General features: G+C 38.5%; 1 protein-coding gene across 5 annotated transcripts in view; it reads right to left on the bottom strand.

The window, feature by feature from the left end:
* WAPL (WAPL cohesin release factor) overlaps positions 1-15,515 on the bottom strand; it is a 135,159-nt gene that overhangs the window by 30,693 nt on the left and 88,951 nt on the right. For all 5 annotated transcript variants that reach the window (XM_021536198.3, XM_021536199.2, XM_021536197.2 and 2 more), the window contains one exon: positions 9,774-9,889. In XM_021536198.3, coding sequence (XP_021391873.2) covers positions 9,774-9,889 — 116 coding nt within the window. The remainder of the gene's footprint in view (positions 1-9,773; positions 9,890-15,515) is intronic.

Raw genomic sequence — 15,515 nt, forward strand, 5'->3', positions numbered from 1 at the left:
CAAGGTAGAAGACAATGGCAAAAAAAAATTCAAGAACATTTTCAAAAGATAGCCTGATAAATGAATTATTTATATCTGAAATGCATTCAGTAACACTATATGCCAGATGCTTGTCAAAACTACAAGTTCCAAACAAACCCCAATAAACAAAATATATGAGTTACCACTCTGTATTCATCATTATTAAGAGTACTAACCTGCACGTCTCGCTTTGAACAGGAAAACGACAACAAGCATATTATGCAGCACAAAAATATTCATAATGGTCTGTTTCTTTTAAAAAGGGAAAGGAATGAACATCACTCAGAGCAATGAAAAAGAAATCACACTTCAAAACAGGTAGATGGAGTATCAATTCAGCACAAGCTGAGCCATGTTATAGAACAAAAAAAACGTTAATTTGGACTTCAGAAAAGACAGCAGTTTCAAACCAGCACCAAGTTGGTTTTGCAGTGTTCAAAATCTGAATTGCATCTCCATTATTTGGATCAAAATAGCAGATTAGTGCCAATAAACCACTGCCATGGATCACTTAATTGTGAGGTGCTATTCCATTTAAACACAAAACACATTATGCACACACGTAGCCAGAAAACAAGCTGTTAGACAAGGTTTAAGAGTATCAGACAACACAAGGAGCAGGGGAAAAAAATATCACTGAAGCTTTTTTTGCATCAAACTTCTGAAGATCTGAAAAAGACTTTTTCTTCCTTAAAGCTCAGGAGGAGGTCCACAGGGCACAACAAGATGATGGGCCCAACATCCAAGCGAAGCATGAAAACAGATCTTAAGAAGCAGGACAATCTAATAAGCGAGATTCATTAACAAAAATAGCCAATGATGGTCTGTATGCTGCTTATGCTGAGTGTATTCAGAGGTCAGCTCAGAAGCAGAAGCCATATGGTTATGGTCACTATTTCAGCCTGAAACCTTTAATAAGTCTAAGTAAAAGGGACAGGATACAATAGTTTAGACATATCACCACAACACTGGAAACACAATGCTTTGCTCAAGAGAAAAGAAAAACCTGCAGTTCAAGGAACACCTGGCACAAGCACTTCCCAGCACAAACTGCTCACACAAATGTCCTGCTCTCTTGGTTGCAAAAGGCAGAGAGAAGCAGGCCAACACATACACACATCCCCCTCCCCTCCCCCTGTTAATCCTAATCTACCCAAAGTGTATCAATCTACTAACATGAAAGCCTTACAAAATTGTAACTGCAATGACATTCCAGAGGTCATACAGCTGAGGTGTGTGTACACCCACAGAAACGTTTCCATTTGGATCAGTAAAAAACACTGCTCAAATAAATCTCCCAGATGTCCTCAGTTACAGCTCTTGGCTTTGCACCACTGAGTCTCAGGATGCTGACCTGACTGCTTCCCAGTGCAACTGAACTTCAGCTGCACCTCCAGAGAGCACCTACCTCATGCCACCGGTTACCAGGCACTGCCTACATCAGGCCAAAATAAAGCTAATTCAAAGTAAAAGCTTCAAAATGGATCTAACAGGGACACTGGGCCCTCAACACTGATTCCCTCTCAGACGTGCTCATGTCTCATCTTGCAATTATTGAATGCACATCAAGTCTGACAGAGCTGAGTGAACCAGCCATGCTCATACAGGACACAGGATCTGTGAAGACAATTTTGCATATTCATCTGCATATAAATCAAGCTCCCACTAGCAAATGAAACTGGTGTATTTTAATCTCTTTGAGCGCTTTTCCCGTTTTAGAACTTTCTACAGGACTGAGACCTTGTGCAATGTAACATTTATCCTACACAGCTATCCTGCACTGCCAATTTACTAAAACATTAAGTTAATTACTAGGACTACAAAACTGATACGTGTGTGTTATTTTGCAGGTAATATGAGGGTGCAAGAGAGAATCTCGTTTGAAAAACACTTCAATCAATCTTTCTTCTTGCCTTAGAGCTCATGCCAGTAGGAACTAGAAGTTAAAATGCCACGTTTCCATTGTGAAACATTTTCCATTCAACTTGATTTTTCTACTTCCTGAAAAGCCTAAGTATGCACAGGGGGAGAAGCATTTCCATGCTTTGCATTTGTTCCTCTCACCTCTATGAGGACTTAGCATGTTACGTTCACTTTGCATCGCTACCCATCTCAGACAAAGCTGCTAATATTTCTGTTGACACCACCTAGAAAACGGGCATTTCCAAGGATGCTGCTCCCACAGTTCTACCCAACAGCTGCCTATGGAGGATACCTGAGGAAGCACTTTTACCAGCTGGAAGGATCCCAGCTTAGCATCTACCAGAACACCCTCTTCACTGTGGTTTAATATGAAGGAGAGAGAAGAAAATAATTTTTATCAGCATCAAATTATTATCTTGAAGTGAGAAGACCAAATCCTGACATTTGTTTTCAGTCCAGGATGGCTCTGAGGTGCTAAATCCCAACTCAATTTGTAAAATTACAGCAACTACCTCACTCTCCAATTTAGGTGACTAATCTAAAAACCTGCCAGTCCTGACTAGTATCCTGCTTACTAGCTTACACATTAAGAATTGGTTTTGGTCTATTTACAGTAATAATAATAATAATTTAAAAAAAATCCCTAAATGGTAAGCATTAAATAAGCATTATTAAATAAACATGCTTATAGAAGAATCTGGTTTTGCAAATGTTAAGTGAAATCATATTGCCAATATGAGGCTTTGGTTTCTAACAAATCAGCTCTTGAACAGATTTATTCTCACCTTTTATACTATTTTAATTTTTCTTTTTTATTCCAGCAATATATCAAAATTGCTTACACTAGACAAGCTGATTATAACTGGCTGGCACTTAGAACAGCTCATCTCTTGTTTATCACTCCAACAAAACATATTTAGACAAAAAATCCCCATAAAAACCACTTCAGTTCAGGACTGGGGAGCCACTCTGCCAAAAGCACCAACCAGCAAATGAAAGGAATGCACTGCAGAAGCAGCAACAGGCAGTCACAGGTTGTCAGCTCTGCCCAGCACTGTCTGCCAGCCTGCTGACAGACAGACTGGGCTTAGCACTGAACTCAGAGGTCACGGAATATTTCAATTGCCCAAATTCAGCTCGACTCCTCAATGGAGTCAAAACAGCTTATGCCAGCTAATAATCTTTCCTCCTAAAAACAAGCTATTCTGACTTTCTAAATTAGGATGCAAAGAGCAGTTCAATGTGCATAGTTATCAGCAGTTCATTATTGTTGAAAAAAAGGCTTTATTACAACTGTTCATCCTTAGGGTAGGACACACTAACTAAAGGTTATGCAAGATGAAGACAAACAGTTCTTTTTAAAATGAGGCCTGGACAATCTACTCTGATCCTACCATTATATGTATAGAAAGGGCTATGACTGATAGCAAAACTTTTGAATTATGACTCCTCTGCTACTTTTTCAGAACTATTTATTTGAAATAAGCTATGGAAAAATAATTAAGCAAAATCACATTGTTTTGTGCACTTAAGATAGACTAACATTCACATACTCTAAAACTGAAAAATGAAAGAACAAAGAAAAAGCTTTAAAAATCTGATCTGGGGAAACGCTAATTCCTTTGCAGGCCAGCAAAATGAAACGTTACTCGCAGGATGCCTTGATAAACATCTACTGTACAGTATAACACGAGCTAAGTGGAAAACTACAGACCACAGTGCAGCCTAGTTTCTGTCCCCTCCCATGCACACGTCACTGACACATTAGCCCTAAGATTACTCAGCCAGCCCAGAGCGGGCACAGGTTCGGACTTCTCCAATTTCAAAATACTTCCAAAGACGAGGGATAAGCTTTTCATTCTGAACTTCTAGTTTACTTAGACACGGCATTTGTTTCTAACTGGTATTTATAGCTCCATCCAGTCAGCATGAAACACCAGTGGAGAAAGCTCCCATCAAATCATAGATCTCATATCCTTAAAACATGTATTACAATAAATGCTATTAGAAACAAAGGCTCACATGTAAGGTTATTTTTCAGGTATTGACAGTTTCTGACAGTCCCAACCTTATAACAGGAGTATGTTATTTTCCATGATGAAACTCACCTCCTCATGGCATAAAGCCTGCCTTGGATACAAAGTTGAGCAGCAGTCTGTTGGCTAAGCCATGTCTGAATTCAGCAATGCTTTCATTCTCCTATTCGACACTACTGTCATGACTAACCCTACTAACGCCACTTGATCAAAGTGCTGCACGTAATCCTGCTAAGGCTGCTGCGTTTAGTGAGCATTTCTCAGCTGCAATGTTGACTTAACCAGGTTAAGATGACTTAATCTCTCTACTTGGGTCCCCTCAACTGAGTAGATAGAATAGTTTAGTTTACCAGTGAACTGGATAAAGATTTATGCTAAATGTTTCCTTTTCAGTGTGCTATTTTTATAGTAATACACAACTTTGGGAAACTGAAGGCACAAGGAAAAACAAGGGAGCTGGTCGAGCAAAGGGAGAACAAAAGCAGCATAACCACGTGCTTCTGCAAGTATTTTCTGCCTCTTTCAGTCCTTACAGTACATGGGGCTTTGTTGGGTTTAGGACTGGGTTTTTTTGGTTAATCCAGGAGGATCTCAGCTTTTCCTGGCAAATGCATTCCACACTAGTGGAGGAACTTTCAAGCAATGCCATTTCAGTGTACTGAACTTTAACAGTACTTAAAGTGCTGTTACCAAAATATTCCCAGGCACAGCAAGCAGTGAAAGCCAAATGCCATACCACACAGCAAGGCAAGGGGGCCCCATGGCAGGCAGACACCTGTCAATTAACAGCTAAAATGCACTAACAGCTATCAGCTTGATCTAGCACATCCCGATCAAATCTGTCACTATCTCGAACCCATTAAGCCTCGTGTCAGCTGCCAAAAAGGACTGCCGTTATTTTATCCCAGTTGGCAACTAAGCCCCACCCAGCTCCTTACACCCAGTGGGATGGGGGAGAATCCAAAAGGTAGAAGTGAGAAAACACTAAGAAATAAAGAAAGCTACATAAGGAAAACAAAAGTCATGAATGCAGGCAAAACAAAAGAAGGAATTCATCCACCACTTCGCATGGACGTGCCGTTTTTCAGCCATTCTCAGGAAAGCAAGACTCCATCTAGCATAACAGCTACTTGGGAAAACAAAGGCTATCACTCCAAAGGTGTGTCCCCCCTTCCTTCTCCAGAATTTATATTACTGAGCATATGTCATATGGTATGGAATATCCCTTAGGTCATTTGACCTGTCACCTCTAAACCTCCTTGCACACCCCCAGCCTCCTGGCTAGTGGGGTGGGATGAGGAGTAGAACAGGCCTTGGCTCTAAGTGCTGCTCAGCAATAACAAAAACATCCTAGCACTACCAATAGTGTTCTCAGCACAAACCCAAAACAGCCCTGTAAGAGCTGCTCTGAAAAAAATTAACTGTATTCCAGCCAAAACCAGCACACACAGAAAACTGTGGTCCAGTATTTGAATGGGCCAAAGGAAACACCATGAACATCAAGTTAGTGGTAAAGAGGTTTTTCCATACCTTTTCCAGTACAAGCTAATGTGTGCACAAGAGGAAAAGAAAAAGCCCACTGATGTATCCCCACTCACTGGGTACATGTGGGAATGTGTACAAATTGCAAGCCAGACTGGTTTTCTAGGGCTAAGATTTCAACAAGTGAATTTAAAGACATTTCTCCAGGCACAGCAATGTAAAACAATAAGAAAAAAATTTAAGTTAGCTTCAAGTCATTTAAAACCAGTAGATTTTCACTACAAAAGTGAATATTTAATTGAAATATGCCCATTTTAACTGGAGTCAGAAGTCATTAAGCAATGAATTAGCCTTCACGTTAGTTTTTAGCTTGATTAGTAGTCCATGAATCCCCAGTGTAGACTGACCACGCACTGAACCCTTTCTTCCTCATCTTACCAATCATAAAAAACATATTTCAAAGTCTCAAGAAAATTTCAGTGTTTCATAGGTGCTAAAATTGCGTTCTATAGTAGCACAGCAGTTTTATGAAATACACCCAGTGCAAAAGATATCAACATCTAAGAAACTAATTCCAAAGAACTTGTTTCTAAAATTGACCTACTCTAAGGCATAGGAAAAAAAAAAATCCTGATAAAGCACTCATCTAATTGAAATTTCATGCTACTTTGAGAAAACATAAGACTGAGTCTGCTTCCACTTGTGCCAACTTGAGAGTCAGTGCTTTTTTTCTGCTATACCTCCTGTCTCCTTCATGCAGCTCCTCAAGTCTTCCCACATGCCTCAGCAGCCCTGAAGACCAGTAACAGAAAGATTACACCTTCTGCCTCCCTCCCAGGCCCCTCAAGCTGAAAGGCTCCCAATACCTTTTAACTATGATTTGCAACTCTATCTAAATTCTTACCTTGAAACATTCAAAGGTAATAGGTATTCACCATGTCTAGGTTGGCTTCCTATGGCCACAGGCAGAACTAGGATCAACACTGAGCTGCAGATCACTCATATTTTAAGAGCAGAGGGGCCATCTCAGAAAATGTGCTGTTCAGAGGACTCGGTGGTCCCTAGTGACATGCTGGACAATACAAACACTGAACTGACACAAAACACTAAGTATAATCGTTAATTTTTAGGGCTGATAGATCAAAAGGTTAATTTGAAGATAGACTAGCCCTCCTTATCTTACACTTCTAAGTTTAGGCTTTTTTCAGATTCCTATTTAGAGACAAACATTTTGTATAAGACCACAGGAAACTGTTCCAGAGTTTTCCTACAAAAACTGTTGCTCTTCATTTGCTGACTCTAGCCAAAATCTGTAGTGAAAGCAGCAGGAGCAAGAAATCTGAGGAAATAATTTTTATGCTGCCTATTTTCAAGTCTTTAGTCTCAGTAGATTTGGACCATAGCAATAAGAAATTTATTGTCTACTCTACTGGGTTTGCCTGCTAATGAAGAATTAGTTTCATCTGTAGAAGGGGAACTAAGCTCAAAGGGGCCAACAGGTGGGTGTATCCAGAGCTCCCAAACCGACATGCTAGAGCATGAGTTACCCAACCAGTTGAATTAAAATTGTAAACAGTTGCAAACAAACTTCTGCAGATGTTATTACTCATGTATGCTTCACACCCATAATTTGCAACTCAAGTAATGCCAATATTTATGTACTGTAAGTGCTTAATTATGTTGCTATGGAATGTAACACTCCTCCTATAATTCAGGCTCAGGACAAAGAGGTTGAATTCACTTAAAAGCATAGCTTTGGTTGAGACTTTACTCACCTATCAATGTCCTTGGCTACTGCAACCATGCAATCATTTCAGTCCTCACAGTAAAAGCAGTGTTTAGAAAGATTGTTATTCACCAAGTCAACAACGTCAGTAATATTTTATTGTACAGACACTCAAAGTTTCAAGAACTGGAGTTTAGCATCAGGAGACAATGTTCAAGTTTTCAAAAGTACAACCATGGGTGACAGATCTGCTGAATAGAGACTGGAATACTTGAGCTTTCTGGATCTGCTGAAATTTAACGATAGCACCTGCTGCTTCCTAAGTAACACAGCTTTTTTCTTGGCAGCTCAGTCTGATGCAGTGCCACAGCTCTGAAAATCACGTAACAGAAAATATTTAGTACTGTATCTGCTAGCTCCTTCAAGAAAAAATAAGTGGTGCTGAGACAGTGAAGTAGTTCCAGAGATTTTCTTTTTTTCAAAGATCATTAGTTATTATCATCAGGTTAATACTTTTAGTTCTCTCTTTTTTTCATTCCCAGAATGAGAATTCCCTTAAGATACAAGTAAGATAAAGAGTCTATATCTATATTTTAGGAAGATAATTAGAGCAGTTCTAATTACCATCAGAACAAGCTTTACAAGCTTTTTTAGTAACTCCATGTAACAGCCATACAATTAGAGAACACTGAAGTTTAAAATCTGAATTTCAATTACAGCAACATCTAGGTCCATTATATCACTACAGGGTCAAAAAAGCTGTTTAGTTGTCAACTTTCCAACCTGAAAATTTATCCCCAAATGAGAATTTTATAGACTTGAAATCATTCTCCCTTATAGTATGATATTGCTGTAAGGCTTTTTCCTTACCCCATAATTTCATGATATATACATAAAAAAATAATTAGAACCATTTTTACATAAAATCTCAGGGATTTAAAGAATACAAATAAAACAAGAAACACGTGAAATGCAACTACAGAATATTTATACCATTTAAATTTTAAACAATTTCTGAATTTAGCAGAATACCCACAAGTTGTTTTATGCTGCTAAAATATATAACCAAAAAAGTTACAGTCACATTTGCACTTCTTGTACTTGGGTTTCTCAGTGTACTGTAATGTTCACTGATAAGAAGCTGCGTTTTAAAAAATGATTATTTAATCAGGAGAAGCTGAGGAATTTCCATCTTCAAGGAATACTATTTCAGTTGTGAAAACACCCTTCTGACTTATCTGACTTCAAACTGTGGAGGGAGGAGCTCCTCATTCTGTCCAAAGTCAAAGCAACAAGTGACACTTCTTTTTCAAAGGGCATCACAACTGACAGGACCTACTGGTCACAAATCCTCCCACATGAAAATACTCCCCAGAACATTTTGAGAGCTAAACCAAATTTGTCATCCTTTCTCCACCCACAAATCCTTTTTTTGAATGAAAAAAATTATATGTAACAACACAACTAGGAAGACAATAAATCTTCTGGTAGACCAAAAAAAAAGGCACCTTGTAAAATTTCTTCAAGTGAAACTATCACATAACACAAGTAATTAGTTACCTTCATGAGGAATTATTAGAATTTCTGAGGAAAAACAATTTTAAAAAACTTCTTTGAACTTTTGGACTCATGAGCACATTCTGAACACATATAAAAACAATTTCCACAATACCATGCAACTGCCAGGTCTTGCAAATCCTACGGAACTCCAAGGGAAAGCAGAAATACATGATCATTTCCCTTGTTCTCCTACTAGAGCAGTTGTGCGTTAAATGATGGTGAGACAGGGACTGTTCTCACCAGGTAACACAAACAAGTTATGCAAAAAGCTCATGAGAAGTCCTTAAGCATTGGAAATGGCTGGCCTGGACATTAGAGTCATAAAAGCTTCATTTCATGATTACATGGATCCCCGTATTGCAAACTTTTACCTGGTGGCTACACTCGATTTTTGTTGTATGCATATTTTTAAAAACCTCAAAACACTGAGTACCTGTAATGACAGATAAACCACATTTCTGTAAGATCAAGAAAATGAATAAGCTCTTTTCATACTATGAAAGGGCAAATTCATACTGAATATTACATAGTTGGGCAAGAGCAAGACTGACGTGGGACTGGAGGCTACTTTATTTTCCAACTAAAAGAAAATCTCACTATACCAAATGCACTTATCCTTATAAAGACTGTATCAATGCTCAATTTGAAGTTTTAAGAAAAGTTCTATCCTATAATATATATTTCTTGGGAGAGAAAACAAAAGAGGCCAAAAGAATTCCCTCTCCATATACCAACAAACCACAAAGTAAAATACACAGAATTTACTGATGCTTTGCTTTAAAAATCATCTCCAGGGAATGTATCTACATTACAAGTCTGGTTCTCCATAGCAGTAATGTGAACCTAAAATGCAAAATTTCCAGTAATAAAAACAAAAGTACTGCACCTGAATAATATTTGCAGAAATTATATTAAAGGCCAATATATGATCTCAAAAAGCCCGGTTGCACATCTAAGAAGAAACATCACTACTGAGGAGTTCAGTAAAATAAGAACTTTGTATTGGTCTCAGCATTATTACTCACCCGCTTTGGCCCACTAAAAATCTTCCTGGTGTTTTCCTTGGATTTATCACCTTGTTTATTTGTAGATTTCTTATTGCCTTCAAGGACACCAGATGCATCCTCTGAAAACTCCAGATCTGTTAAAGGTAAATATAGACATGAAACAACCATTTTAAAAGCTGTTCAACTGGTAGAACATTTCTGACAACTCCACATGTATAGCGTCTGACATTACACCATGAACAATCAATATTCATCAGAAAAATCAGCCTTAATGCCAAGTACAGTCCTGGATGCAGCTCAGGCTTGCTGACTGGATTGCAGTAACACAGAGAAGCATGACAAGGTGCACAATCAAAAATATTACAGCACCTCTTGCCCACTGGGTAAGCTGCAGGCTACTGCTTCCCATCCCACACTCCTGTAAATCCCAGGACACCTTTTACATGAGCTTACTAATGGCTGGCTTACTGCTACAACCCTGAGCAGCAGATGAATAAAGCAGGAGACTGGGTTCTCCAAAAGTGTGAGATTAAGAGAGTTAGAAGAATACACCACAATTACAGAACAGAAGAATAGATCTTGCTTCACTTCTCATGAAGGCAGCCTGTTTATATTTGCTTATTCTGCTGTAAACAGGAAAAAAATACAGTGATCAGCTCAGAAAAGAGTCAGCTAGAAGAACTGCAGACATGGGCTTTCAATGGATTTGACACTTTCATTACCACCAATTCCAGCATCCTGTCCCGGACTGTAAATCTGCAATTCACTCATCAAATTCAATTTTTGCCCTTAGTTTTTTTTTAAAAAACTTGTGTTGCTTTATTTGAAGCACTATCCCTTGCAGACAAGGGAAAGGGTTTACTTGGCACAAACCAGAAATTATCATCAATTTCAAGATGGAAATAAAGACAGGCACAGAGACACACTGTTTCATCTGACAAACTGTTCAGAAAACCAATCTATTCCTGAAAAGCTGCTGCTGTTTGAAAAGTCCACTGCAAGAACACAAGCAGGGAGGACGGGTTACTCTAATCCCAAGTACCTAGGACCAGTCAAGCTGGTTAGGAAGGCAAAGGCAAAGCAGGCAACCAAATTTCTAATGGCATTCACAAGGATACAAAACCTGCCTGAGGAATAGAACTACTCTTAAAATAAAGATCCAAAGTTTCCCAAATTGCAGAAAATTTCCCCAAGCTCCAAAGTTTCCCAAATTGCCTGGGCTTGGCAGCACCAGGACTGGCAGGATGCCTGCTGCAAGGCACCTTCTGGATCCAGCCTCTCACATTCTATCCCACTGGTTTTCAGTGTGGTTGTGTCAGGTGAGCACAAGACCTTACAAACACAGTGTCAACATCGCCTCTGAAAACAAGTGACTTTAACAGATGTTTCATAAAATTAGTGTAACCGAGGAAAAACTCTACAGACCAATTTCCATTAACTAAAACACAAAACTACTTCCAAATCTATGTAAAAGACAACTTAGTTCTTGATGAAGCCAATTTAAGGAATAAAATCAAATTGCTTTGATATATATCCTTATAAATCCAGAAATAACTACATACAAGCCCTGAACACAGTTCTCAAAGAAAATCAAACCAAGAGAACTAGACCCTCCAATTGCAGACTAAAAGTTAAAAAGTAATGTACTTGACTACAGCCAGTACAAATATGCAAGTAATTCTAGAAATACAAAATATTTCATCCACCGAATGAAAGCAGTAACTTTTGACCTGTGCTATGACTTGGACTTGTCATTGCTTCAATAATGATTAACAATGCTCTGGGATCAACACAATTTTAACTTAAATTTCCTTTGAATTCTACTCCTATGTGATTCTGAACTACCCCATTTAAATTAGTTAATTTTAAATTCAAAAAAACTTCTTGATAAAAGAAAGTCAACTTCTACTTACAATAGGATAATTCTGCATCTTCTCATCTTCTTAGCACATCAAACACTTACTAGCTTTGTAAGATTACCTGGAATGCTTCTATCTGAGCAGTGCCTTTGGAGACCTTCTAAGTACTCTAAAAGCACACGTCATACATTATCTTAGCAGACTTCTACATCTAAACAAAATAGGGTCTGGGTGACAAGTCTTTTGTTAACATTAACTGAGGAAAACTCGAGTAGTTTGGTAAGCAGTGACCCTACCGAAGCTGGAGCTCCACTGGCTCTCTCCTGTATGGTTTTTTGGAGGGTTTTTTTGCCCCCTCACAGAGCAATTGGTCCTATTACCTTTTTTCTCAGTATGGAAGCATGTAAGTCCTTTTTTTTTCTCAGTCTACCCATTTTTAAGGCATTTATAATCTTCAAGATAATTTGCCTGTCTTGGCTAGAACTGGAAAGATGTTCAAAGACCAACTAAGGCAACAACCACAGTAAATTTCCTGGGGAACAAGAACGGAGTTTTGTTTTAGTGTCTCGGGGCAATTCTGCAAAAGGTTTTGAAGCCCAAACAGGACTCTGCCTTTGAGTACTTTGATGTAGTTTTAACTAGCTTAAAATATTTACCCAATGAAGGTGACTCCGTTTTTAAGAAGATGCAAAGAAATTTAAAAAAAACAAAAAAATCCCACGGCAAGTTGGCTCACCAGCACTGAGCTGAGTGCTAGATGCTGATACACAAAAACTACATTACCTAAAAAGATTATGGGAATCTCATCTTGATCAAGAAAAGGAAAAATGCATAGATGACACAAAGGTTAAGCTACATATCAGAACTGATTTACAAAGCAAAAGACTAAGCTGCAATACAGATTTCTCCTGGATACAACTCCCCATTGATTATTATAGTCGAGTCAGTAACTTTTTTCCAGTATTAAAAGCTTCTCCTCATTGGAGTCATCCTGTACTCTGGCTACTGAAATGACAAAAGCAGTGTTTTAAATCTAGGAAAGTCTCACCAGTACTTTTAGTCCCTGGCATTCTGGCAGAACCCAGCTGGGAGGCTCACAAGCCAAAGGGGCCTTGCTTCATTGGGCTGCTACAGAGGAATCAGAGAATTTCAGATTGAAGTGGCAAAATAAACTTTTACTAGGAACTCAACACTTTTGCAAAAATCTAAGGCTAATAAAGTTATTATGAAGTATTTTCATTAAAAAGTGTGGTCACAGCATCTAGGAATTTAAAAGGTGGAGCTTTTTTTCAAAGTTGGGGGTTTTATTTGCTTGGCTTTTGTTTGAGTTTTTTTTTGTGGTTTTAACCATTTCAGCAAAAAAGACTATCATAGAAGTGAGCAACAGAAAATTTTTTTCAATGAAAGACAGTCTAACCAAAACTGAATTTATCTGTCTGGCAATTTTCCTGTACTAACAATATTGTTCCTGTAGTCTCTGCACTTTCTTAGATCTCATTTGTCAAAACATTTAAATATGTATTACTAAACTTAATTTCCCTCTGTGAACTACTAGACTGGAAGGAAGTCTTTATAAAAATGTTCCATTAAAACATCTGACAAAGATTTTGTAAGGTTAAGGCTAAGTCATGATTAAGGTAGTAAGATAGCATAAGGTTTCTTGAAAAACTGCTTATGCCACGTAACATTATTTATGCACAGAACACCAAAATCAGCCTTGGGATTTTCCAGGGCTGAAATTCAGAGAGCCAGTCTGGCATTTCACCTGTCACAACCTGGAACAGGAACACTGGATTTTTATCTGGGCATTTATTCATTAGTACAAAGAAAGAACAGCACATACAGAACTCAGGTAGCATTAGCACCTCTCAGTACTATTCAACATTTCTGGACAGTGTTTTATTGTGCAAGATGTTCTGAAAGTTGTTTCTCAGGTTTGGAGTCAAAGCTGGCATTTTTCATGGATGCAGAAGCACATTTTTCCAGTATGCAAAGACAATACCTCAGAGCAATGTCACATTTTACTGCAACTTCAGGTTTAGATCCAGAAGTTCTTGAGAAATTCTCAGGCTCAGCATCACTGTTTTTAAGGACTCTTACCGTGGTTGTTCTGAGAAATCATGATTCTCAAAATTTGCAAAGAGAAAATAGCATAAACTTCAGCAGGGAGTGCCACAAATTTTAGGGCAGCATCAGACTCTCTGCTTTCATAATCTGTACTATAGAGCATCATCCTTTCAAGTTTCAGAAAAAAACCTGCAAGTCAAATCTCACCTGCCAACAGCAGCACAAAACAAGAATCAAATGAGCAAAGGAGATGCAAAATAAAGGGGAAGCATCTCCCAGGAGAGGGACTGAGAGGTAGCTCTTACCTGAAGTGGAAAAGCACATTAAGAACTAACAAACATAAATTTACACCCCCCTGTGCCATGGAAATCTATTAGGAAAATATTTCAGAGAAAACATCTGTGAGACCTGGGAGTATAAAGGCCTGCTTGGTGAATGCAGTGCCACATGCAAAGTGTGTATATTTTGAGACTTCTGAGGACAGCAGCTGAAAGGATTATTTGATGGGTCAGCATCTTAGCTGCATTAACTGTACAAGCAAATTTTTCCCTTGGAATAAATGGCTGAACAAAAAGTCATTAAAGACAGGAACTAGAAGTACTTCTTAAACAGCCCTGTAAGATAAACCCATTTTCCAAAGAGGCTGGAACCCAAGTGTCTTATCATAAGTAAATTTTATGAAAACAAATAATGTTTTTTTTTTTGTTTGAAAACAATCTTCTTGTACAACATCAGTATTCATTTGTTCCTTTCAAATCCACCAAAAAACCCTAGTGGTGACATTTAGTTTGATTAAAAGGCTTACAGAAAATTCTGGTTTTAGAAACAGCTATAATTAGAACAGAGAAATTTTTCCTCTGAAATTTTATTTTGGGATTATATTAGCAGAAGCTATTTGTAGGAAAAAAAAACCCAGCTTCTCCAACATTTGCAAAGCTAGACTGAAATCCTCTCTTGCTATCACAATGAAATACATCTGGCCAAAGTCTTGAAATGTAACAACTTCAGTGAGTTGATAAAACTTCTCTCACTTCATGCTCCACAATGGAGGACCAAAATGTTCCATAGAATAGTGGCAGTGTTTTGAAGTATTTATTCCAACACAAGTGATTCTCTGGCATTGGATTTTTTCAGAACAGAGGAGCTAAAAGCAACCTTCCACCAAAGGTATTCCTTTTCTTCTTCACCAACACACAGGACCCAAGCAACCACCAAGCAAGTCTCATTTTGCAAAGGATTTTAATCACCAGAACTTGCTCAGCAGCTGCCATGTCCACAGTTTTACTCATAAACATGTGTGACTACACACACAGTGCACTCCCCAACCTGTACAGAAGAAGGAGATATCTAAACACTGAAAATAAGAGCAGAAACAAATATGCAGAGCCTCTCCCAAAGCCAGTTATCTGACTGGCACTCCATGAGCCTCCACAGCCTCTCCCTTGAGTCATGCATCCTCAGATAATATGGAGCCTGAGAAAGGTGCAAACTGCCTACAGTCACATTCAAAAGCAGAAAAGGATATTTCCCATTTCTTAAGAGCTACTTCAATGTGTGCACTTAGCTCTGCAACTGTGGGCTGATCTGGAGGCTCTGTGGGAGGATACCTGCCTTACAGGCAAAAATACTTATGCTTAACACACCAAAAAGGTGCAAATCTTCTGTTGGAAAAGAAAAAAACCCTCTACCTCTGGCAAGAGACCAAGGGGTAGGTATAAAGCATACTTCAAGAGAGATATGAAACACCAGACAGGACCACAGGAGAAGTAAGCTTAGCTGTTAGATTTCAAGTGAGTAATTTAACCATCAGGTTTCCAAATCAGTGGTATTGGAC

This window comes from Lonchura striata, chromosome 7, assembly GCF_046129695.1.
Source record: "Lonchura striata isolate bLonStr1 chromosome 7, bLonStr1.mat, whole genome shotgun sequence".
In the NCBI taxonomy this organism is placed as follows: domain Eukaryota; kingdom Metazoa; phylum Chordata; class Aves; order Passeriformes; family Estrildidae; genus Lonchura; species Lonchura striata.